Genomic DNA, 27,036 nt, shown 5'->3' on the forward strand with positions numbered 1-27,036 from the left:
TTTCAGGATGTTCATTTTAATTTTCAATCCTTAAAGTAAATCCAACAGTATACTCTCCCCTCTGTTCTCCCTCCCACTACTTTTATTTTCTCCCACACCCCCCCCCCTCCCAATTCTGGTGGCCCGCTCACTCCTTATCTTCAACCCCCCCCCCCCCCCATCCTCATGATCAGCCCATCATCTCCTTCCGATTCCCCACTTCTTTCCCTTTATTATGAAGACAAAATCAGTGTCAACATTTTCAGGACTTTGTCCTTTGTCTTTGACCTGAAACCATAATTCTGTTGCAACACACAAAATGCTGGTGGAACTCCCCAGGACGGGCAGCATCTATGGAAGTGAATAACAAGTTGACATTGCAGGTCGAGATGCTTCTTTGGGACTGGAGAGGAAAAAGGAAGAAGCCAAGATAAGAATGTGGGAAAGAAGGAGGAGGAGGAGATAGAGGTGATACGTGAAACCAGGCGGGTGGGGAGGGGGATGATGTGAAAAGCTGGGAGATGAAAATGGTAGAGACAAAGGCTGGAGAAGGAGGAATCTGACAGAAGAGGAAATGGGAGCAAGTGAAGGGGGTGGGCATCTGGGAGGTGATAGGCAGGTGAGGAGGAGAGGTAAGAGGTCAGAACGGAGAAATGAAGAGGGAAGAGGGAGGGGAAAATATACCAGAAGTTGGAGAAATTTATGTTCATGCCATCAGGTTGGAGGCAATCTAGCTAGAATATGAGATGTTGCTCCTGCCACTTGAGAGTTGCTTCATTATGGCAGAAAAGGGCCAACATGTCGGAAGGGGAATAGGAATAGGAAATGATATGGTTGTCCTTTGGGAAATTACAGTTTTTGTGGATGGAGCTGATGTTCTGCATCCATGGAAGGTCTCACCAACGTAGAGGAGGCCACCACAGGAGCACTGGATACAATAAACAACCCCACCGAGTTTGCATTTGAAATGTTCCCTCACCTTGAAAGACTGTTTGGGGCTCTGAACGGAAGTGAGGGAGGAGGTACGGGGCTTTTACTGCTTTTGGGGTAAGTGCCGGGAGGGAGGCTAGTGCGGGAGAGGCGAACAGGCTAAGAGAATCATGGAAGGCAGAGGGTGGAGGTAAAGATAAGTTTGGTGGCAGGGTCCCATCAAAGATGACAGAACTTGCATGCTCAGGAAATGGAGGAGATGTGGGTGAGGGCAGTGTCAATAGTGGAGGAAGGGAAACCCTGCTCTTTGAAGGTGGACATTTCCGATGTCCTGGAAGGGAAAGCCTCATACAGGGAGCAGATGTGGCAGAGACAAAGCAACTGAGAGAAAGGAACAGGAATGAAAGAAGTGAGGAAAGGGAATGGGGTTCTTGCTCCACAAGTGCTGGGCATCTCAAATATTTCCTGTTGTTCTATTTCAGAACTCCTGCATCAGCATGATTTTGATTTTCAAACTGAAAGTTATGTCAGTGGTAGTGAGGAGGGAAGAGAGACGGAAGTCAGCTCAGTCGACCTGTTTGTCTTTCAATCTCTCCTCTCCTCCACCACGGCACTGCTTTTCTTGTCCTGGCCGATCAACTTTTCAGTACGGGTGCTATGGTAGCGCAGCAGTCAGCATGGCGTCGTTACAGCTTAGGGCTTTCTGGAGTTTAGAGTTCAATTCCAGCATTGTCTGTAAGGAGTTTACCCGTGACCACATGGGTTTCCCCGTGGGTGATCTGGTTTCCTCCCACAGACCAAAGATGTACTGGTTAGTAGGTTAATTGGTCATTGTAAATTGTACTGTAAGTAGGCTAGTGTTAAATATTTGGGTTAGTAGGCTGAGCCAAAAGGGCCCGTTCTGTGTTGTATCTCTAACTAAATCAAATAAATAAAAACAAATCTACCTCATCTACTTTCCAGCTTCATACTTCATCCCCCTCCCTACCCACCCATCTTCCCCCTCACCTGGTCTATCACCTGCCATCTTGTACTCCTCCCCCCACTACCCGCCTTCTTAATCTGGCATCCGCTCCTTTCCTCTCTGGTCCTGATGAACGATCTCAGCTTGAAACATCCGATTGCTTGTTCCTCTCCATAGATGCCGCCTGAAGTGCTGACTTCCTCCAGCATTCTGCGCGAGCTGCTCACCTTCCTGCCGATCGCTGTGCCAATTCCTTTAATTCTGCGTCCTCTGGTGATTACTTCTTCATTGCGCACCCTCCCCACCCCGTACCGTGGGTTGGTAATAAAAGCAGAACATTCTGGGAACACTCAGCATTTGTGGAAAGGAAAACAGATTTAATGTTTCCGGCCAAATGGAAAACGATAGCACACAAGTTATTTTTTAAGTTGCAGAGAGGGTGGGGGAAGGTTGTAAGACAATAAGGGAATATCTCTGATAGTGAAAGGCCAAGTCTGCTGCATGGATAAGTCATAGATGTATCTGGTTAATGAAGGCAGTTAAATTGGGAGAATAGAGACAAAGGAAGCAAAAGTATTAAACTGCAGTGTTGCAATATACGTCAAGACAGTTCCGACATTCCAGAGGCAGGGAAAATCTGAGCTAACATCACAGGTGAGTGTCATATTGTGGAAATAGCCAGTCCTGTCATAGAATCACAGAGAGTTGTAGAATTCACTGTTGAACCCAGAAGGCTGCATTGTGTCCAGTCTGAAGTTGAGGTGCTGTTCATGGATCTGTGTCTCAGAGACAGTTTTCATCACAACCTTCCCGATTCCTCCTGGAAGCACACACGGAATGCCAGAGGAACAGAGCAGCTATGGAGAGGAATCAACAGTCAACATTTCGGGCGGAGACTCTTGCTTCCTGATTCTCCGTGGAATCTCAGTTTAACCTGCTCTGCTCCATTCAGAACAGTCCAAGCTTCTCTAGTAACTGATGTTATCATAAGGCAGGCTGTCAGTGACCAATGTGCACTCAGCTAAAGAGTAACCTTACACTGGGCGTGCAGGAAGTACCTAATAAAGTGGCCATTGTGTGTATGTTCATGATCTTGTGTTGCTGTGGCCCATCCACTTCAAGGTTCTCCATGCTGTGTATTCAGAGATGCTCCGCTGCGCATCACTATACAGATACTATAAGTTGTAATTTATAGTTACTTTATTATTATGTATTACAAAGTACTGCTACTACCAAAACAACAAATGTCACAACCTCTGCCAGCGAAATTCTGATTCTGATTCTGGCTGTGACAGTGCCCCATGTAGATGTGTCCAATGGTGGGGAGGGCTTTACCCAAGATGGGCTGAGCTGTATCCACTACTGTTTGTAGGGTTTTCTCATTCAAAGCATTGGTGTTTCCAGCCCTCTGCTTCCCACTCTGCAGCACCTCCTGATCCAGCAGCACTTTTTATAGTCTCACCCTTCCCTAACTCAGTAACAACATCTGTTCACTCACTCGCTCACTCCCCCAAACCCCTGGATCCCTGACCCGTTCCAAATCACGGATATTGCATGTCTGAATGTAGTCACTCCACCAATGGTGGCTCTGATGTCCGCTGCCCCTGAACTCTTGCAGTGTCCTTCCAATCACACATCTTGTCATCATTATTCCTTAAAAATTCCCATAAATCCCTTTTTGACCAAGCTTTTCAACCTGCGATCTTCCTGGACAGACCAATGTTACTTTTCTGCAAATCAACACAGAGGCTGTGTACAAGAAGGGCCAGAATTGCCTCTACCTCCTGAGGAGACTGAGGTCCTCTGGAGTAGGCAGGCCTCTCCGTCACATGATCAACCAGTCTGCTGCCGCCCGTACAATCTTCTATGCGGTGCAGTGCTGGAGCAATGGCATCAACACGGGAGATGCCAACAGGTTCAATAAACTGATTAGAAAGGCTGGTTCTGTTATAGGAGTAAAACTGGACATGATGAAGGCTGTGGTAGAACAAAGGACCCTACGGAAAATCCTGGCAATTTTGGACAATGTTTCTCACTCTCTGCATGCCACCTTGGCTGAACAGAGGAGCACTTTTAGTAATAAACTAAGACAACTTTGCGTGTCCAAAGAGTGCTATATGAGGTCATTCTTACCCTCACTATTAGGCTCTATAATGAGTCAACCTACAGCCAGGGAAGTGATGGCCCCCTCCTGTTAAACTGTTTGAGGTAACTTATTTTTCATTCTTTCTCACTTCTCTTCTAATATTTGTATATCTGTGCATTTGTAATGCTACTGCGACACTGTAATTTCCTTTGGGCTCAATAAAATATCTATCCATCCTGAGATCCATTCTTATGTATAAAGCACTTCACAAATTCATGTCATACTTATCACTGGTGTTTACTGATCAGCTTAAATAATTGATCAAATGGCAGGTGTTTGTTACAGTGTCACCAATTCACTCAGTTTTGGGCTCCGAGGTGTGAGTAGTTTTGGGCCCTACATCTGTAGTAGGAAAGGTCCTGAGGAATTTATTAAAATGGTCCTGGAATGAAGGGGTAACATATGAAGAGTGTTTGATGGCTCTGGGCCTGTACTCGCTGGAGTTCAGAAGGAGGGGGGAGGCTCATTAAAACCTACCAAATATTGAAAGGCGTAGATAAGGAGGGTGATTCCAACAGTGGAAGACTGTTGGACCAGAGACACAGCCTCAGAATAGAAGGACATCCCTTTGGAATTGAGATGAGTGCAAACAGAGAGATGTAGAGCATATGCAGGCGTATAGGATTCACCTAATTTGGCGTCGTGATCGGCACAGAGGTGGTGGGCCACACTGTTCCGTGTTCAATTTTGATCCAAAATCTAGTTCCCACCACTGCTTAGTCAAGTATCCTGACCTTTGGAGATCAGCAAATTGTTTGCAGGAAATCTACCCTCGATGAAATTGATTTAATTTCAGGTCCTTTTATTTATACTTTATCAAAATAAAAGTATATTTTGGAAATTCCCAGCCTGTGTTGAGGGATCGAGGGGAACTAGAGGTAACAGTGAGGACATATTTTATGTTTTGAGTCAGTTTAATGAGGGAGAGGTTGTCCAAAGGTTGGAGCCTCGTTTACTGAACTCCATAACCTAATTAAAGTTATCAAGTACACTCTCCCTTGAGTTTGCAGTAGTCTTTGTGAAAAGATTTCTGAATTCCATTTCCAGCTGCCTTTTAAATTATACTTAATCACTTCAATGTGTAAGTGAATACAGGACTACCAGAAATCCCCACATCCTCATCATTCCAGAGAACTCCACATCCCTCTTCATCCATAAATTCTTCACCATTCAGGCTTTTCCCATCCCTTCCCTGTATCAGGGGGTTCCCACGTGAGTGAGAATGAGAAGAATGAGGTGGGGGGGGGGGGGAAATCACATTGGAACTTATCCAATATTGAAAGGCCTAAGTAGAGTGGACATGAAGTGGATGTGGAAGCCCAGATAGTGCGGACATGGAGAGGATGTTTCCAGGAGTAGGGGAGTCTGAGATCAGAGGGCACAACCTCAAAATAGAAGGATGTCCCTTTAGAACAACGATGAGGAGGATTTCTTCGGCTCAAGGGTGGTGAATCTGTGGAATTCCTGCCACTGACAGCAGTGGAGGCTAAGTCATTGCGTATATTTTAAGGGGAGGTTGATAAGTTCTTGATTAGTAAGGGTGTCAAAGGTTATGGGGAGAAAGCAGGAGAATGCGGTTGAGCAGGATAATAAATCAGACATGATGGAATGGCGGAACAGACCTGACAGGTCAAATGGCCTAATTCTGCTCTTACGTGTTATGATCTCACATCCTCCACTGTTTCCTGTTCACCCAAAATAGGCTGCTGTTCAAGGGAAGTAGTGAAGAGAGCAATGCCAAAGGTTAAAATGACAAATGGTACCCCTCCCATCTCACTGGGTGCATTATCGTGCTTTGCAGCAAGACCACTTCAGGTGAAAGATCGTGGGCCCAAAACCCTCTTCCCCTCCCCGTTGCTGCTGCCCAACCTGCTGAGAATTCCTAGCCTTTACTGCCACTCCACTGCTTGGCTGAAAATAACCAAATAAAGTTGCTGCAGTCATGGCAACAAGATTTTACCAGTTAACTCTGCTGTGAAGTATTTGCATATTACAAACAAACTCTCGGGGAGATCAGCACCATTCAGTCCGAATAAACTCTGAGTATTCCTTTAACAAATGCCCTCCACAGTGGTGATAACACCGAAATATAAATAAAACAAACACACACACACAACAGACAGATATTACATTTTATATGCATGCATTACTATTTTATAATATGTAGAGCACCTCTGGTGGGGCATGGCATGTTAATGAACTTTCAAAAGAATCACTCAAGTTGAAAGTTCCAATCTACTGATCTTAAAGGTCCAATGGCAGAGTATATTTTGGCCTTCCCTATTTCCTCTGCCTCCCTGTGAGGCCGCAGTGCCACGTTCTAAAAGATACACCATCAAAAGGTACAAAATTACAGGATTATACCTTATGTTAATTGAACAAATTGTCATGTGATATCTCATTTTATAGAGATATCACATAACATTGGAAAAAAAATTTACGTATGGGGTGATTGATAAGTTCGTGGCCTAAGGTAGAAGGAGTCAATTTTAGAAAACTTAGCACATTTATTTTTCAACATAGTCCCGTCCTACATTTGCACACTTAGTCCAGCGGTCATGGAGCATATGGATCTTGGACCTCCAGGAAGTGTCCACAGCAGGGGTAATTGATGAGATCATGGCCTAAGGTAGGAGATGGGTTATACAGCTCTCATTACATGCACATGCAGTTCAACTCTTTGAGTGATTATGCAGAAAGTTTGAAGTTAATAACTCATCGGGGTGATTGATAAGTTCATGGTCTAAGGTAGAAGGAGATGAGTTATTAACTTCAAAACTTTCTGCATAATCACTAAGAGTTGAACTGCATGTGCATGTAACGAGAGCTGTATAATTCATCTCCTTCTACCTTAGAAACGTAGAAAATAGGTACAGGAGTAGGCCATTTGGCCCTTCGAGCCTGCACCACCATTCAGTATGATCATGGCTGATCATCCAACTCAGAACCCTTTACCTGCTTTCTCTCCATACCCCCTGATCCCTTTAGCCACAAGGGCCATATCTAACTTCCTCTTAAATATAGCCAATGAACTGGCCTCAACTGTTTCCTGTGGCAGAGATTCACCACTCTCTGTGTGAAGAAGTTTTTCCTCATCTCGGTCCTAGAAGGCTTCCCCTTTATCCTTACACTGTGACTCCTCGTTCTGGACGTCCCCAACATCGGAAACAATCTTCCTGCATCTAGCCTGTCCAATCCATTTAGAATTTTATACGTTTCAATAAGATCCTCCCTCAATCTTCTAAATTCCAGTGAGTATAAGCCTAGTCAATCCAGTCTTTCTTCATATGAAAGTCCTGCCATCCCAGGAATCAATCTGGTGAACCTTCTATGTACTCCCTCTATGGCAAGAATGTCTATCCTCAGATTAGGGGACCAAAACAGCACACAATATTCTGGGTGCGGTCTCACCAAGGCCTTGTACAACTGCAGTAGAACCTCCCTGCTCCTGTACTCAAATCCTTTTGCTATTAATGCCAACATACCATTTGCCTTTTTCACCGCCTGCTGTACCTGCATGCCCACCTTCAATGACTGGTGTACAATGATACCCAGGTCTCGTTGCATCTCCCCTTTTCCTAATCGGCCACCGTTCAGATAATAATCTGTTATCCTGTTCTTGCAACCAAAGTGGATAACCTCACATTTATCCACATTAAATTGCATCTGCCATGAATCTGCCCACTCATCTAACCGATCCAAGTCACCCTGCATCCTCTAAGCATCCTCCTCACAGCTAACACCGCCATCCAGCTTCGTGTCATCTGCAAACTTGGAGATGCTGCATTTAATTCCCTTGTCTAAATCATAAATATATATTGTAAACAACTGAGGTCCCAGCACTGAGCCTTGTGGTACCCTACTAGTCACTGCCTGCCATTCTGAAAAGGTCCCGTTTACTCCCACTCTTTGCTTCCTGTCTGCCAACCAATTCTATATCCACATCAATATCATACCCCCAATACCGTGTGCTTTAAGTTTGCACACTAATCTCCTGTGTGAGACCTTGTCAAAAGCTTTTTGAAAATCTAAATATACCACATCCACTGGCTCTCCCCTATCCACTCTACTAGTTACATCTTCAAAAAATTCTATAAGATTCTCCAGACATGATTCTCCTTTCACAAATCCATGCTGACTTTGTCCGATGATTTCACCTCTTTCCAAATGTGCTGTTATCGCATCTTTGATAACCAACTCTAGCATTTTCCCCACCACTGATGTCAGACTAACCGGCCTATAATTCCCCGGTTTCTCTCTCCCTCCTTTTTTAAAAAGTGGGGTTACATTAGCCACCCTCCAATCCTCAGGAACTAATCCAGAATCTAAGCAGTTTTGAAAAATTATCACTAATGCATCCACTATTTCTTGGGCTACTTCCTTAAGCACTCTGGGATGCAGACCATCTGGCCCTGGGGATTTATCTGCCTTTAATCCCTTCAATTTACCTAACACTACTTCCCTACTAACATGTCTTTCCCTCAGTTCCTCCATCTCACTAGACCCTCGGTCCTTTACTATTTCCGGAAGATTATTTATGTCCTCCTTAGTGAAGACAGAACCAAAGTAGTTATTCAATTGGTCTGCCATGTCTTTGTTCTCCATGATCAATTCACCTGTTTCTGACTGTAAAGGACCTACATTTGTCTTGACCAATCTTTTTCTTTACACGTATCTATAAAAGCTTTTACAATCAGTTTTTATGTTCCCTGCCAGTTTTCTCTCATAATCTTTTTCCCCTTTCCTAATTAAGCCCTTTGTCCTCCTCTGCTGGTCGCTGAATTTCTCCCAGTCCTCAGGTGTGCTGCTTTTTTTTTGCTAATTTATATGTTTCTTCTTTGGACTTGACACTGTCCCTAATTTCCCTTGTGAGCCACAGGTGCACTACCTTCCCTGGTTTATTCTCTAGCCAAACTGGGATGAACAATTGTTGTAGTTCATCCATGTGATCTTTAAATGCTTGCCATTGCATATCCACCGTCATACCTTTAAGTATCATTTGCCAGTCTATCTTAGCTAATTCACATCTCATACCTTCAAAGTTACCCTTCTTTAAGTTCAGAACCTTTGTTTCTGAATTAACTATGTCACTCTCCATCTTAATGAAGAATTCCACCATATTATGGTCACTCTTACCCAAGGGGCCTCGCACGACAAGATTGCTAACTAACCCTTCCTCATTGCTCAATACCCATTCTAGAATGGCCTGCTCTCTAGTTGGTACCTCGACATGTTGGTTCAGAAAACCATCCCGCATACATTCCAAGAAATCCTCTTCCTCAGCACTCTTACCAATTTGGTTCACCCAATCTGTATGTAGATTGAAGTCACCCATTATAACTACTGTTCCTTTATTGCACGCATTTCTAATTTCCTGTTTGATGCCATCCCTAACCTCACTACTACTGTTAGGTAGCCTGTACACAACTCCCACCAGCGTTTTCTGCCCCTTAGTGTTATGCAGCTCTACCCAAATCGATTCCACATCCTCCAGGCTAATGTCCTTCCTTTCTATTGCATTAATCTCCTCTCTAACCAGCACTGCTATCCCACCTCCTTTTCTTTCCTGTCTATCCCTCCTGAATATTGAATATCCCTGGATGTTGAGCTCCCATCCTTGGTCACCATGGAGCCATGTCTCTGTAATCCCAACTATATCATATTCATTAATAACTGTCTGCACATGCAATTCATTCGACCTTAGGCCATGAACTTAACAATCACCCCTCTGTGGACACTTTCTGGAAGTCCAAGATCCATATGCTTCACGACCGCTGGACTAAGTGTGTACTATGGAGGGGACTATGTTGAAAAATAATGTGCTAGGTTTTCTAAAATTGACTCCTTCTACTTAGGTCATGAACTTATCAGTCACCCCTCATACATACAAAAGGTGTCTTACTTTAAGCAATGCAGTTCATATCAGGGGAAACCTCATTCAATAATTGTATGACAGCTGATAATACTCTTAAATTCTTCTAAGACAGGGTAGTGTACTCTAAAAGGAGTCTGTAAGACCAGTTGGCCATATTGGAAGCTCTGCTGTGGGAAAAGACTTCCAAGTGGACATAGAAAAAGTTCAAAGTTGTGCTGAGAAAACTGAGATCACCCCCACTGACTCCTAGAGTCTTAGAGTTATACAGCATAGAAACAGGCCCATTGGCCCTACCCATCTATGCCAACTGTGTTGCCAGTGAGTCCCATCTGCCTGCATTTGACCCATGGTAATCCACAACATTGTTACCCATGTATTTATCTAAATGGCTTTAAAGATTGTTAATGCGTCTGCCTCAACAACTATTTCTGACAGTTCATTACAAATACATACTGCCCTTTGCGTGAAGAAGCTGCCTTTGATGTCCCTTTTAAATTTCCCAGAAGCCTTTGGCTTTCAACTTCTCAAAGTCAAGAAGGCGCACTCAGAATGGTTTTGTGTACATCAGGAGCAGACAGAATCCATATGCAAGCCGCAGAGGGAGCACACCATCTCACAAACAAGCCATTCAGCCTGCCCCATCAATCACCATCTGCCCTTTCTGTAGAGGGGTCTGTTGTTCCCTCAGTGGTCTCTTCAGTACCCTTTGGACCAGAGAGGGGGCAGAAGTCATCCTCGATCCAGAGGGACCGTGTAAGAAGATTTGAGATATACTGTCAAAACCTGGGTGTTGGATGAGCACGACATACATTTCACAACCACAGGATGCCTGAAAGTTCTTTACGGCCAATGAACCCCTTCGATAGTGAAGACATTGTTGTCATGCAGGAAACTCAACTGAACCATCTTCCATTCCTGTACCAACAGAGTCCATCTGAGAATTATATTAAAATGGACCATACCGCACAACCGACTGATATGACCAAGCACTATTAATTATAGATCTATTACTATTAACTTATAGATCTTTCCTTTTTCAAGCTTCAATGGACACATGCGGAAAATGCCATTTGCTGTACTGTGTATCGATTACTATAGATCAAGAAAAGATGGTGCTAAACTAACCATCCTTACCCGGGTAACCAAGTTGGTGTACCCAACCAGTATGTAAGTGTTTTATCATAAAATTCAACAGGTTCGCCCCAAACCAAATCAGTACATGCTGTCGGATCCAACTGCGACTTGGTCAGGGAAGAGGACTCTATCTTCTACATCAACAATAAAATCTGGAACCGTGACAGAATGTTCTATAGTTATTGGTATAAATTTATAATAAGATCAGCTCAGGAAGCTTGACAAGACCATCACTCAGCACATTCACTTGTTCCACCACTAGGAAGCTTAACAATACCAACACCCAACACAATAAATGCTCCACCACTCAGGAAGCTTGACAACACCACCACCCAACCCACTGACCGGCTCCACCGCTGTTGTACCATAGCAACATCTACAAAAAGGACTGTATTTGATCTGAATCAGCCCATGTTGATTCTGGTTGTATAATGTATACATACTTTGAGAATAAATGTACTTTGAACTTTGAAGTCTCTATCACCTAGTTCAAGTAAGTCAGTTACAGAACAACATGGTTTGGCACAAACTTTGTCTTAGTCTGAGGACTATCTCCACCTCCTCCGCTCCCCAGCACCACGTCCCACAATATCACGACGCAGCTTGCTGGCAAGATCACCAATCACTACTCAGTCCCAGTTGCCCTTGACAGCCAGAGCCACCTTCTCAAACATGCTTGGCTGCCACATTGGAGGGTTACTTGGAAAGGACAAACTGTTACAGGGACTGGAGGACTTTAGTTATAAGGGGAGGCTGGGGCTTCTTTCACTGGAGTCTAGGGGTCTGGGACAATCTTTCAGAGGTATAGACATTCATACGAAGCATAGATAAGGTGGAAGGTCATTCTTTTTCCCAGGATAAGGGGAGTCTAAAACTAGAGGGCATAGGTTTCAAGTGAGAGGGGAACACTCCCAGAAGGTAGTGGAACAAACAACCAGGGAAAAAGGTAGAGACGGGTACAATTACCTTTAAAGGGCAGTTGGACAGATACTTAGCTCAGAAAGGTTGAGAGGAATATGGGTCAAAAGCTACAAACGAAACTGTGCTCAGGTAGGGAACTTGATCAGCGTAGACAAGTTGGGATGAATAGCCTATATCTGTGCTTCATATCGCTGTATCATATAGCAGCTTTCTAAATCCTGGCTCACCCCAACCATCAAAGAGTGAAAATCAAAACCAAAGGCAGATGCTGGAAATCTGAAATGAAAACAGAACATGTTGGAAGTACTCAGCAGGAGAAACAGAGTTAACATTTCAGGTGAGTCCTGGCAAAGCACCTTTGTCCCAAAGTAGACATTAGCCCTCTTTCTCTTCATAGAGATGTGACCTGACTTGCTAAGTAGCTTCTCCATTTTCTTATTTTACAGCCAGCAAAGAGTCATTTCCACTTGTGTCAGTGTTGTGTAGCAGGAAACATTCAAAATCCCAAAAACAGCAAAACAATAAAGCCCAGGTAATCTGCTTCAGAGAGGGTTGGTGGACCAATGTCAAGCAGCAAGGTGTGGATAGTAACTCCCCACCTCTCCTTAAAAATGTTACGCATCTACCTGAGAGAATGGAGGACGCTTCAAACACTCTCCTCCTGGCCACACTCCCTACGTGCTGCTTTGGTATTTATGCCCAGTGCTTCTTTGTGAGGTCAACAGGCCACTTCATTTACACATCTGACAGTAGAGCCCTGAAAACAAGATCTCTCTTCTGATATCCAAACGTGGGATGAGATTACTAGGCCGACAAAAGAAAAGATGCAAGGATGTGTTCAAAACCTCCAAGCTTACAGGCAAGACCCTCACGACTCTTGGGAATCTCTGGTTAGTAGGAGTTTTATATGCAGGAAAGTTCAGGGTGGAATTGAGAACCTCAATGTTATGTTTTGTAACTCCAAAACAGAAAACTAATTGAACAAAAAGTATGGGGAGGCCAGGAGGTAATGTGTGTCTACTTTCGTTTTTACTTTAGTGAGATGCGCACACATGATGTGGTGGCATAATGGCATATGCCATTCACATACTTTTACATATAACCTGTAATGAATTATTTAAAGATCAAAGAATGTTTAATCAAATAATATTTACAATATAACTCAAATATTACTGATTATTAAATAAACAACATCTTTTCCTGCTTAGCTATAAACTCCTAGTGAGTATAGAATGCATCTCTATTGTACATACACACACAAAAAGTGTGGGTTCTTTCTGGTTCTCCTTTGGTTTTCTTTGCCATAATAGGGAGACTGCCGACTTGCATTATGGAGAACACATCAAGAAGAGACCCCTTTTGTAAATTTTTCAGGTATTTCTTTTTCAAGGGTAAATGGGACAATCCAACAGCAGTTCCATGATTATTCATCCTCTTGAATTCCATCTTTTAATTCTGCCCCCCAAGAAACAGAGCCCATCTCTGCATTCTTGCTGCTGTTGTTAGTGGAACAGGCTACTGCGGATTGAAAATGGACAAGAGTGATTGATGATCAGTAACGAGGGTGAACTCTCTCCCATTCAAGTACTGTTTAAAAAGCTTTACACCCCAAATCAGACTCCATAAGAGACAAAGGAGCAGAAATCGGCCATTCAGCCCATTGATTTTGGTCTCCCATTTTATCATGAGCTGATCCATTCTCCCATTTAGTCCCACTCCCCCACCTTCTCACCATAAACTTTGATGTCCTGGCTACTCAGATACCTATCAATCTCTGCCTTAAATACACCCAATGACTTGACCTCCATTGCCGCCCGTGGCAACAAATTCCACAGATTCACCACCCTCTGGCTAAAGAAATTTCTTCGCATCTCTGTTCTGAATGGGCGCCCTTCAATCCTTAAGTCATGCCCTCTGGTACTAGACTCCCCCACCATGGGAAACAACTTTGCCACATCCACTCTGTCCATGCCTTCCAACATTCAAAAAATGTTTCTATGAGGTCCCCCGTCATTCTTCTAAACTCCAAGAAGTACAGTCCAAAGGCCTCACTGTCAATCTCTGGGTAACTTTTCTTTGCAGCAGTAAAGGAACGAAATGCAAAGGCATAGGGGTGTTCACTTCCATGAATAATGACATGTAACATGACTAGACCTATAGCATGCGAAGCGTCACAGGCAGGCTTCACTGAGCAATGTGGATCATAATATGTGAGTACATTGCATGAGATCACCATTTCCTTTACCTTTTTGAAAGCCACCTCACACCACATTGTCCATTGTCATCTCTTTCCAGTCTGTAGTAATTAGTTCAAAGAGTGGAGCACAGTAGCCAAGTTTGGCAGGAACTTGTTATAGTAATTGACAAGTCCCAAAAAGGACCACAACTGTAACACAACCTTTGGTCTTGGGACATCCACCACTGTTTGAATTTTCTCAGCACACTTGTGTAATCCTTGTGTGTCAATGGTACGACCATAGTAAGTTATGCTTGGTTTCAAGGTACCACTTACAAAACCAGTCAACAATGATTTCAGTTCTAAGTGTTCCTGCATTACTTTCATGATATCAGCAAAGCTTATTTTGGCTGGTTTGGTTGGAGCAGTCAAGCTTCTAAGCAAACTGTGTGCTCTTCCACCCAATGCACTCAGCAAAACTGGTGCTTACTTCTCATTGGTTATTCATTTGCTTCAAAATACAGCTCAATTCGCTCAGTGTATAATATCCAGTAATGCACTATGCAATCCAACGCGTCTATTTTTCCAATGTAGCCATCCATTCCTGCTCTTTTTTATATATATGATTATTATGTCAGTCATCACTGTTTATCAACCCGTGAATGTGCCTGTTTTCTGCCTTTTTTTTAACTCGACTGTCTCCTCTGCTTGCAAAGAAAGCAGCTGTGCTTTTTTAAAAAACTTGAACATCTCACTGTACTTTTTATTTTACTCAGACGTCTCACTGTGTTTCAACAGGTAGGTGGTCTTCTTAGGTTCACTTCAAAGACACCTCGTCGCCACTGTTATGTATGGAATCACCAAAACAAAAAGCCAATTGAAAGAAAAACATGGGGAGACCAGAAGATAATAGATGTCTACTTTCGTTTTTACTTTAGCAAGACAAACTGGAAGAAGCTGATACAATAGGGACTCTTAGGACATGGTGGCATAACGACGTATGCCATTCATATACTTTTACATATAATGTGTATCTAATTATGTAAACAAAGAATGCTTAATCAAACAATATATTTACAATATTACTCCAAAATTACAGAAATATTAAATAAACACTCAAATCAAAACCCTGATTTAACAACAGAAGCAGTCCACCACCTCACACTCAGAAGCAGAACAATGAATGCTGGTGTCTATTTCAATGGCAAAATTCATTCATGTGAACATTACCAATTTACACACCCACCCACCCAATTTAGTACCTCTTGCCCCATCTATGGAAGACTTTGCTGTTCCTCATCAGCCACCTTTGAACCCACAGGAGTGGAAGCAAATCTGAAACATAACAGATTCTTCAGATGCTGGCAATATTGAACAACACACACATGATCCAGGGCCTCCGCATATCAAACACATCTCAGCATTTCAAACGAATCTCAGGGTTGTTTGTGGTGACATATATGCACATTGATAATAAATTTGAACTTTGAAGCATGGCAGGCAGCAATAATGGAAGGGAATAAACAGTAAACGTTTCAGGCTGGGACCCTTCATCAGTAGTGGAAGCATTCACCAAGTGGGAAGGATTCACCAAGAAAGAGACTGGGGCTTGAACTCACGACTCCGTGACTGCTAAAGGTTTGTCCACAGCAAGATATCTTTTCTTTCAATACAACAAAAAAGATTAGCAAATAAATTTCTGCCCTTTTATAAAAGGGAAGTCAAATGAAATCGATGAGAAGGGAGAAGTTATTGTTTCGCGAGAGGAAGGTTTCAGGTCACAGAAGAGAGAAATGTCACTCCTCCAGAGGAATGAAGCGTTCGGCAGAGAGAGCTGTCAGGACACCTGGCCGCCATAGGAACCTGCCCGGCCAGGTGTACACTGACATACATCATTCGGGTGATCCTACTACCGGCATCTCCTCCTCACAACACTTTCTAGATGTAGCTTTGAGCAGACTTGCAAAATCCCTACAGACTTCCCTGTTTAGTCTTTTAAGATGTCAGACACACACACACACACACACACACCTGCTGCTGTCTCTGAGTTTGGCAACCTTCTAACAAAGAGGGAGGAACACCACTGAATAAATGGTGAAGTATGACACACCATACCTTGTCGGTTTCTGTGGTCTCCGGGGTTGACCCCACTCTTAACAACGGCAATCCATCATGGCTTGTAGTATAACCAATTCCAGTTGTTCAGGATCACGCCCGTAAGATTCTGGCCAGCGTCTGTGGAACCAGCAACTCCGGAGAAGCTGACATGCGAGCTCTGGGTGTGTGTGTGAGGGAGAGAGAGAGAGGCTTCTCTCTGAAGGCTGCTCTGAAATTCGACACCTCAAGGACTTGCTTACACGCCTAACGCAGCGGCTTCTGCTCGGAGTCCGAGCGGGAGAAGGAACAGATAGTGTAGCGGACAGCAGTCGTCGCTGCTCGCAATTAAAGGGCTCTTGTGCTCGAGTGTGACGCAGAGACGGCTCGGCAGGTGAGCGCCAGTGAAAAACAGAGTGTCAATTAGCCCGGGGGAAAATGCAAGATGGGCAAGACAATCATCCACGCCCCATCACGGTATAGCCCCTTTCTCCACACCCACAAACTCATCCCATAGTCTTCCCACACATCCTCCCACCGTTTACCCATCCCAGCCTACCCATTCAGCAGACTCTCTTCCCAAGCATCTCCTCTCCACTTACCCAATCCCTCCCCATGCACCATCTTCTCCCCTCACACCCTCCCAATCATCCTCTCCCTACACATCCATCTCACTACTTTCTCCCCATGCACTCATCCAGCAATTCTCTCCCCACATACTCACCTGACACCCCTCTTCCTGAGCATCCACTGTACCTCACCCACGCCCTATCCACGCACCTAACCCACCCACGTCTGCTCACCACATACCCCCGCATCCTGACCTCTTCCCCACACATCTGTCCCACCCCACCCACTCACCCTGCCCAGCCCATCTCCACAGATCATCTCACCCCCCCCCAACCCTCTGCCCACGTACCCCGTCCCACCTTGGCGTCTCCACACTTGCCCGCAAAACCCCGCCCCACCCACTTTCCCCACGTATCCACCCCAGCTCAGCTTCGCACTCTGAGACTTCAAACAACATGTATTTCTACCGCCTTTCACAAGATTATCAGACATCTGACACCAAGCCACACAGGGAGATATTAGGTAATTGACTCTCTCTCTACAGATGTTGCCTGACTAGCTTAGTGCTTGCAACAGTCTCTCTTTTATTTTAGTTTCCCAGCATCCAGCATATTATTCTTTTGAAATATTAGAACAAGCGACCCAGTGCTTGGCCTGCGATAGATTGTGAGTAGGATTAACCGCCCTTCAAAACTGCCCAGGACCCCCAGGAAGACTCATCATCTGCACAGTTTCTTCTTGTGAGCGAGGGAGCTGCCATACTGTTGCTCTATGAACTTTCTTGTAATTACCAGTCATTCAATTCAGGTTTGTTGATTAGAAAAGAATCACTACCATTGGGCAGGAGGTAGAGAAGGCTTAGGTCTCACCCCTCCAGGTTCAGGAACAGTTTTTACTGTACAAACCTCAGATTTCTGAACCATTGTGGATAACTTCACTCAACACAATTCTGAACTGATTGTACAACATACAGGCTTACTTTCAAGGATTCTTTACAACTTTATGTTCTCAGTATTTTTTATTTACACAATTTTGTCTTCTTTTGCAGACTTTATGTATAGTTTTTCATAAATTCTATTGTATTTTATTTTCCTATAAATACCTGCAAATAAATACAAATGTTTGTAAATCTTAAAGTGGTATATGGTAACAGATACATAACTTGATCATGATTTTTACTTTGACTTTGACCCAATCAGATATCCCTCTAAATCAAGGGTAGCCAACCTTTTTTATGCCATGGACCCAAGGTTTAGAAGCCCTGCTCTAAACCATTTCTACCTAAGTACCTGTCAAAATGTCTTCTCAACTTTGTAATTGCATCCACCTCAAACAGTTCTTCTGGCAGTTTATTCTATGTACACACCACCCTCCATGTGAAAAATCAGGTCAGCTTTAAAACTTTCCCCTCTCACCTAACGCCTGTGTCCTCTGGTTTTAGACAACCCTACCGTGAAGAAAGAGATCATAAGACTACCGTAAGATATCAGAGCAATCTTCTCTGCCATTCAATCAAAGATGATTTATTTTCCTTCTCAACTCCATTCTCCTGCCTTCACCACCTGGTCTTTGGTGCCTTTACTAATCGAGAACCTATCAACCTCTGTTTAAATACACCCAATGGCTTGGCCTCCACAGCCTGCTGGAGCAATGAACTCCGCAGATTTTCCACCCTCTGGCTAAAGCAATTCCTCCTTATCTCTGTTTTAAATATCAATAAATTAGAGAGAGTGCAGACACGATTTACTAGGATGTTACCTGGGTTTCAGCACTTAAGTTACAGAGAAAGGTTGAACAAGTTAGGTCTCTATTCATTGGAGCGTAGAAGGTTGAGGGGGGATTTGATCGAGGTATTTAAAATTTTGAGAGGGATAGATAGAGTTGACGTGAACAGGCTGTTTCCATTGAGAGTAGGGGAGATTCAAACGAGAGGACATGATTTGAGAGTTAGGGGGCAGAAGTTTAAGGGAAACACGAGGGGGTATTTCTTTACTCAGAGAGTGATAGCTGTGTGGAATGAGCTTCCTGTAGAAATAGTAGAGGCCAGTTCAGTTGTGTCATTTAAGGTAAAATTGGATAGGTATATGGACAGGAAAGGAGTGGAGGGTTATGGGCTGACTGCGGGTAGGTGGGACTAGGTGAGATTAAGAGTTCGGCACGGACTAGGAGGACTGAGATGGCCTGTTTCCATGCTGTGATTGTTATATGGTTACATGGGATGTCCTATTCTAAGCCTGTGCCCTCTGGTCCTAGACTCATCCACTATTGGAAACATCCTCTGCACATCCACTTTACCCAGGCATTTCAATATTTAGTGGGTTTCAATGACATGCCCCTTCTTTCTTCTAAACTCCACTGAGTATAGACCCAGAGCCATAAAATATTCCTTATATGTTAAAACAAAGGAGCTGGTTGTGGACTACAAGAGGAATGGAGACAGGCTAGTCCCTATTGACATCAATGGATTTGGGTTTGAGAGGGTGAACAGCTTTAAGTTCCTCGGCATAAACATCACTGAGGATCTCACATGGTTTGTACATACCGGTTGTATGGTGATAAAAGCACAACACCTCTTTCACCTCAGACGGTTGAAGACGTTTGGTATGGGCCTCCAAATTCTAAGAAATTTCTATAGGGGCACAATTGAGAGCATCCTGACTGGCTGCATCACTGCCTGGTATGGGAACTGTACTTCCCTCAATCGTAGGACTCTGCAGATAGTGGTGCAGACAGCCAAGGACATATGAACTTTGCACTTCTCAGGACATTTACAAAGACAGGTGTGTAAAAAGGCCCCGAAGGATCATTGGGGACCCAAGTCACCCCAATCACTAACTGTTCCAGCTGATACCATCCAGGACATGGTACCGTGGCATCAAGCCAGGACCAACAGGCTCCAGGACAGTTTCATGCTGACGCAACTGTATTTCTATGTTATATTGACTGTCCTGTTGTACATACCATATATTATAAATTACAATAAATTACACATTGCACATTTAGACAGGGCCATAACGTAAAGATTTTTACTCCTCATGTATATGAAGGATGTAAGTAATAAAGTCAATCCAATTCAACATTTTTATCTCGAGGATCATTCTCATGAACATTCTCTAAATGTTCTCCAATGCCAGCATATCCTAGATATGGGGCCCAAAATGCTCACAGTAAACGAAATGTGGTCTGTCCAATGCCTCAGCACTTCATCCTTGTTTTTATAGAAAGACGACAGTGGCCACCCACCTTATTCTATTGTCCACACCTGGCCCATAGCTGTTAAAGATCTCATCCATGTGTTCATCATCTTCAATTTCAACTTCATCAACCCTGAGCAGAAATGACCTCCACTGCACATTTTTGGTTCTGCTCAAAGAACTGTAAACCAATGGGTTTGCTGAGGTCATCTTCCCCAACCGATCAAAAATGCTTCAATAACTCATCTTCATTCCATGCCGGAAACTATATGATTGGGGGCAAAAACCCAAGTGTCCTGTGATCACAAAAGGGGCTGTCAAATTCAAAGTTCCTCCTTTATATGGTTGTTCTACTTCGGTGTAAAAAGTAGCATTCTACCTTTGCACAGTGAATGGATACAAGATAAATTGGCATTTAATTCTGTTGTAATGCAGAAAATGGAGCGATAAACATTGCGTAGATGAAATGACCTCAGCTCTGTTTTGAATATCACTATAAGATCTGGCTCACATTTCTCAAATTAACATCTCATTTCAATGGCATGATCCGGTTGATGCAAAGTACAGTAATCCTAGTAACACCACTGATTAGGCTGCATCTAGTGCATTACATTCAATTCCGGTCACCCCATTATAGAAAGGATGCAATGGCTGCAAAGAGAACAATGGAGAGGGTGCGGAAGAGATTCGCTGTGATGCTGGCTGGACTACAGGGCATGTGCTATAAGGAGAATCTGACAAATTTGGGTTGACTTCGCTGGAGCAGCGGAGGATGGGGGAAGACCTGATAGAAGTTTATAACGTTATGAAAGGCATAGATAATGTAGACAGCTGATAACTTTAACCGAGGGTTAAAATATCTAATACTACTGTGCTGCGCCAATGGCTTTTGGGACTGCCTGCGGAAGGAAGCCATTGAAATGAAACTAGAGGAAAATAATTTTAACAAAGACCAAGGTCTCACTCTAAGTAAGAACTGGAACTTGATTGTAAACAAGGTAGGACAGCTGAAACCTGATTGAATGAGGACTAACCAATCAGGAGGAACAGACGATGGTAGCATAATTACCACCAGACTCATCTCGCCCAGGCACCACTCCTGACGAGGATGGCTGAGTTTGTCATCAGAACGTCAGTTAAAATTGACACCTGTACCCAGCTGGAGACCCAAGAAAAGTCTTCGTTTGACACAACACTGTGGGCCAATGTTGGACCACGGCAGTTTTTGGATACTCAAACCAGCAAACATTCCACAGTCAAAGTCACTTAGATCATATTTTTACCCCATGCTGATACATGGTCTGAACAACTGAACCTCTTGACCATGTCTGCATGCTTTTATGTATTGAGTTGCTGCCACATGATTGGCTGATTAGATATTTGCATTAACAATCAGTTGTACAGGTATACCTAATAAAGAGGCTGCTGAATGATGTGGCTCAAAACCCAGAGAAGCATGCTTGATTCTAGTATGCCCTCTAAATGACCTGCCTGGTACTGTGAATGATGACATAGGAATGCTTTATACCTTTGTAAATGTTATAAATGTAAATTTTAGAAAAACAATAACACTTTCATGGGCAATGAATTCTGATCTAACTGGTGACACACTCACAAGAACATCTCTTATCAGCCCATAGAAATTAAAGAACATAATGGGATAGGAAAAGGCCATTTGATCCATCACATCTATGCTTACAAAAAATGCACCATTCAACTTAATCCCACTTCCCAACTGTTGATTTATGGTGTACATCCAAGGACAATGTCAATTTCTATCCACCACCCTTTTGAGCAGTGACTATCCCTTAGTGAAAAACAAACAGTTCTTCATCCGACTAAACAACCAGATAACTTAATGGCCTTGCTTACTGACATCTCTACAATGGAAAGCACACTGAGTTCCTTCCTCTTCCCCACCCTGTTTATTCTGGCTCCTTTTCCTTGCCTTTCCAGTCCAGATGAACGGTCTTGGCCTGAAACGTCAACTGTTTATTCATTTCCATAGATGCTACCTGACCTGCTGAGTTCCTCCAGCATTTTGCGGGTGTTGCTCCATTTATAACTTACTACAGAAAAGGTGTCAAGTCACAGGGTTGATGAAGCAAGTTCCAATGGATAGATCAAATTGAAATGGTACAGTGTGTAGATCCTATTTCTCATGTATTAGATTTTAGGGTTATCCACAACAGAACTCCTCATCTGAGCACACAGTTTTATTCAGGCAAAAACTTAATGTTGTACTGAAAGAGTCCAGAGATTATGCACTAAGGAAAGACTTGTAATCAACAAAAATCGAGAAACTTCAGCTTTACACTGGCTGGTACTGTACTGTGCAAAAAGTCTTAGGGACATATATATATAGCAAGGGTGCCAAAGACTTTTGCACAGAATTGTATTTTTCAACACGGAGCAGAGAGTGATTTTGTAAATCTGGCGGGAGCAAAGGATGTTTTGAATAGCAAGGGCGGGGCGTCGCAGGAGGGATGTGGGGCAGGTGGCAGAGGAGTGCTAGGGCAGAGTGGCACAGGTGGAGGCACGCTCAGCCATGAGACACCAGGCAAGATCATTTGTTTCCAAACAATTGGTTTATTGATCATCCCAGTCCCTCCCCTCTCCCTTTCCCTTTCCCCAAACCATGATTCCCCTCTCCCTGCCCCCTTCCCATTTTCAATAGAGACCCCTATCAAGATCAGGTTTATGATCACTTGCATATGGTTGTCTTAGGCACCTGAGCTATATACACGTGCCTAAGACTTTTGCTCAGTACTGTATTTATATAATCAAGGACCGTCTGGCCTTACCTCTGTCTTGGAACACAGGCCCATGCTGCCCTGTAGCCAAAAGAGAAGGAAGTCACTGGTGTCCTATCTTTACCCTGACACGGATTAGTCACTGATAAATCAACATGACAAAATCTCCACCCACTGCATAAACCACATTTCTGACACACTGGGACAATTGGCGCCAAGGACTGATGAACAGATCACATGAACAGAGGTCACAGACCAATTAAGGGACCTTGTTGGAACTTAACTTCACAAAGCGCTCATTCCCTTAGGAGTCTGAGGAGATTTGGTATGTCAGCAAATTTCTACAGAGGTAGCGTAAGAGAGCGTTCCAACTGGTTGCATCACTGTCTGCTATGGAGGGGCCACAACAGAGGATAAGAAAAACCTGCAGAGTGTTGCCAACTTTGCCCGCTCCAATATGTGCAATAGCCTCCCCACCACTGAGGACATCTTCAAAAGGCACTGCCTCAGGAGGACCGCATTCGTCGTGAAAGACCCAGGACATACCCTCATCTCATTACTATAATTAATGAAGAGGTACAGAAGCCTGAAGACACACATTCAACATTTTAGGATCAGCTTCTTCCCCTTTGCCATCAGATCTGTGAACAGCCCATGAATCCATGAACACTACCATGCTACTTTGCTCTCTTTTTGCATTATTATTTTTATATATTCTTATTGTAATTTGTAGTTATTTTTATGTTTTGCACTGTACTACTACCACAAAACAACAAAATTCATGACATATGTCAGTGTTAACAAACCTGATTCCAAGCTTCCACATGCCACGCCACCCACATTGTGCTCTATTTAACCATAGTTCCCCTCCACTGTTCCTGTACTGACAGAAAGATTTAATGGAGGAGTCGGGACAAGCCAAGAATGCCCGAGAGATATTGATAAGCACAGATTTTTGACATCTAAGGTACAATCCAACTTAAAACATGTTATGTTTATTTCATTCCTTATTCGTGGTAACTCCCTCAGGCACAAGCCCATCAGATCTGACATTTAGTTCAAGGAGAATTTCTGCAGGTTCCAGTTATAAGAAGCACCTGCTGAAATGGTTAAGACAAGAGCATCTCCACACACTGAGGTTGGAGAATAAATTTCTTTATAAGTGCAATATGGATTTCAGGGGGATGTCCTTGATGCAGCAGTGGTTAGAAGCAGAGAGCATTGCAGATGAATGGCAAGAAGATAAAGATCTTAAAGATGAGTTTTATTTGTCACATAGGCATAAAATCATACTGTGCAATGAGCCATTTTGTGTCAAATCTAATCAACGCAGATTGTGCTGGGCAGCCCGCAAGCGGCATCATGTGTCCAGCACCAACATAGCATGCCCACATCTCACTATTCCTAACCCGCGTCTCTCTAAAATGTGGGAAGAAACTGGAGCATCCAGAAGGAAACACGCATGGTCACAGGGAGAACATGCAAATTTCATACAAACAGTGGCGTGAATCAAACCCCAATCTATAGAAATGCATTGAGAAATGTAGAGGTCGGGAAGAACTTGAGGTAGAAAAGTGTTGCTGATGGGGTAAGGGAAGGCTCACGCCGCAGGTGAGCCAAATGATGTATATTCATCAAATGACCAATGTTTATCCACACTTTTGTACAGGACGGAGCGATCAATAGGACCCAGAAAAGTAGCCCTCTCCCACCCATCAGCAGAATTGGATTCCAGTGAAGAAAAAAGGATCAGCCATGATTGAATGGCAGAGCAGACTTAATGGGCTACATGGCCTAATTCTGCTCCCGTGTCTTATGGGCTTATGATCTAAGTAGCAGTATGGATGAGAATCAACTTAATATTTGCAACACAGGTACAGGGCAGGTCAATGATTCAGGAACCACATGGCAATGAAACCACTTCCCATATAATATTGGATCATTGATGAAGGGATACCATCCCCATCTCAAGGGGGAGTTAGATCTGACCTGGAGGTGGGGGAGGTATCCCTTTCAGAAGGATGAGAGATCTCATTGAAACCCTCCAGATACTGAAAGGCCTGGACAGAGTAGACATGGAGAGGTCGTTTCCGTTAGCAGGAGAGTCTAGGATATGACAGCATAGCCCCAGAATAAGGGGATGTTCCTTTAAAACTGAGATGAGGAAGAGAGGGTGGTGAATCTGTGAACGCATTGTCATTAAGGGCTATGGAAGCAGTTAAGCAACTTTTGATAGAGCTTCATCTCTAGTGGTTAAGCAGAGTCCCAGGATCATTAGGATTAACTTAAACCAACGTACGTACAAACATCTCCGGAATAGTCTCTGAAATCAACATTCCAAATGCCAGCGCAATGGTAGGGCTGTTGTTTCACTGTTATACAAGATCAACTTTGACCTCTGGGATTATCTGCAGAAAGTTTAGATTACCCCCATGACTGTGTAGGCTTCTTCCAGGGGCTCCAATTTCCTCCCACATCCTGAAATTTGCTGATCTGTAAGCTCATTGGACACTGTAGATTGCCCTAATATGCAGCTGAGAGATAGAATTTAGCTGAGATGATGGGGAAATGTGATGAGAACAAAGTATGATTAGTGTAAGTTCAATATAAAAAGTGCTTATTTGGATGTTTGGACTGCAAACTGCCCAGTCCAAAATCTCCCTTCTGGGAAGTGTTTTAGGGCTATTACAACTAAAACTTCCCACAATCTTAGAAGTTTCTTCCCCCAGGCAGTTAATCTGATCAACCAGTTAACCTCCCCTGACTATTACCCTGTCACTTCACTACACTATAAACACTTTAAACCAATTTTTATAATGCTGTTTGCACTGTCAGCACATGCTGGTATTTATGTATTTATACATATTTTATTCTATATCCTTACTTTAACTAAAACTAACTATAAAACTAGTTTTTATAAAATTCTGTATTCTTTATAATTGTTGAATGTTGTTGTTCTTGTTGCATGTCGATCTAACAGACGTAACCTTCTCATCAGGGCTTGTATACAAACTGGACTCGTTGGCTAACTCCACTAACAGCCACGTGACTCAGTGATGAGAAGGCCACCTTCCATAAACAATATACATCTAGGGTCGGTACGATTTGGGGTTCAACCAAACAGGAACGCCACGATGTTCCGACTGAAGAAACCTCGAGTTGAGTGAATGCTGTGCAAATACTGCCCATACACAATTATCAGTAAGCAAGAAATAACAGATTGTACACCACATAAATTTATAAAGGAAGTATATTTGCCAACTTCAACTTTATCAAACAGTTATTAAAGGAAAGGAAAGAAAGAAGAAAAAAAAATGGCCCATTACAGTTGGACCAGTCAAAATGTGCACATGACCAGTGGAGCTCATCTCTTCCAAAAGCTGGTTATAAGCGTTTTTCATGGTGCTGAAGCCATGGTCTGCAGGAAAGCACAAGCCACACTATGAACTCTCCTTGAAGTCCATCTCCAACAAACTGGCTCTCACTCAGGAGAATTGGCCCTTCCTCCTTGGAGCCATCATTTGCACAAAGCACTTCTTGCAACGGGAACACTCCTTCCAACGGCATTCAGCGGCATCTTCCCTTCTGTCTCGCTCTGCAGCTCATGCCAAAATACCTCAAATCAGACTACTGTCCATCACAAATCTCTCTTCATCCCACTTTCTCCAGAACCTTCTTCAGATCCCACCATCCTAATTGGCTGACACAACATTCCTTAGTTGAACAACAGGGCTTCTTTACCTTTAGCTGAAACCAAAACATTCTACTAGCATAACAAACACGAGGAAATCTGCAGATGCTGGAAATTCAAACAACACACACAAAATGCTGGTGAACACAGCAGGCCAGGCAGCATCTATAGGGAGAAGCACTGTCGACGTTTCGGGCTGAGACCTTCGTCAGGACGACTAGCATAACACACTGCTTTTGCAGAAAACTGCTAAAATGAAATACCTATAGAATAACAGTAGGAATCTTAACTAGGGCGTTATGCACACTAAAGCAAATTCCTAATACATGTAATATATATGGCTAATAAAGTTTATCCTTAATCATTGAGAGCCAATATGCCTGTTTCTATGCTGTGACTTTATAAAAGAATTGCAACCTTATCTATGAATTACTAACTAAACATTTGCTGGGGAAATTTGATCCCCAATCATTACAGAATGCCTACATACAATCTACAGATTCATCAACATTGTTGTCTTTCTGTATGTAATGCTTACACACAAAAATCCATTTTAACTTTCATTTTACAAACCATAAATCTGAATATTTGTATCCTGTTCTTCCTCTC

At 43.3% G+C, this 27,036-nt stretch overlaps 1 protein-coding gene across 20 annotated transcripts in view; it reads right to left on the bottom strand.

Moving 5' to 3' along the window:
- The window catches only part of plekha6 (pleckstrin homology domain containing, family A member 6), a 347,966-nt gene that overhangs the window by 169,073 nt on the left and 151,857 nt on the right, over nucleotides 1–27,036 (bottom strand). For 15 of the 20 annotated variants that reach the window (XM_059950203.1, XM_059950184.1, XM_059950180.1 and 12 more), the window contains exon 4: nucleotides 22,788–22,817. The exons of 4 other annotated variants lie outside the window; for them this stretch is intronic. In XM_059950203.1, coding sequence (XP_059806186.1) covers nucleotides 22,788–22,817 — 30 coding nt within the window. Of the gene's footprint in view, nucleotides 1–16,240; nucleotides 16,802–22,787; nucleotides 22,818–27,036 lie in introns of those variants that run through there. One more of the 20 variants, XM_059950201.1, reaches the window with a different exon arrangement.

Source organism: Hypanus sabinus, chromosome 25, assembly GCF_030144855.1.
Source record: "Hypanus sabinus isolate sHypSab1 chromosome 25, sHypSab1.hap1, whole genome shotgun sequence".
Taxonomy (NCBI): Eukaryota; Metazoa; Chordata; class Chondrichthyes; order Myliobatiformes; family Dasyatidae; genus Hypanus; species Hypanus sabinus.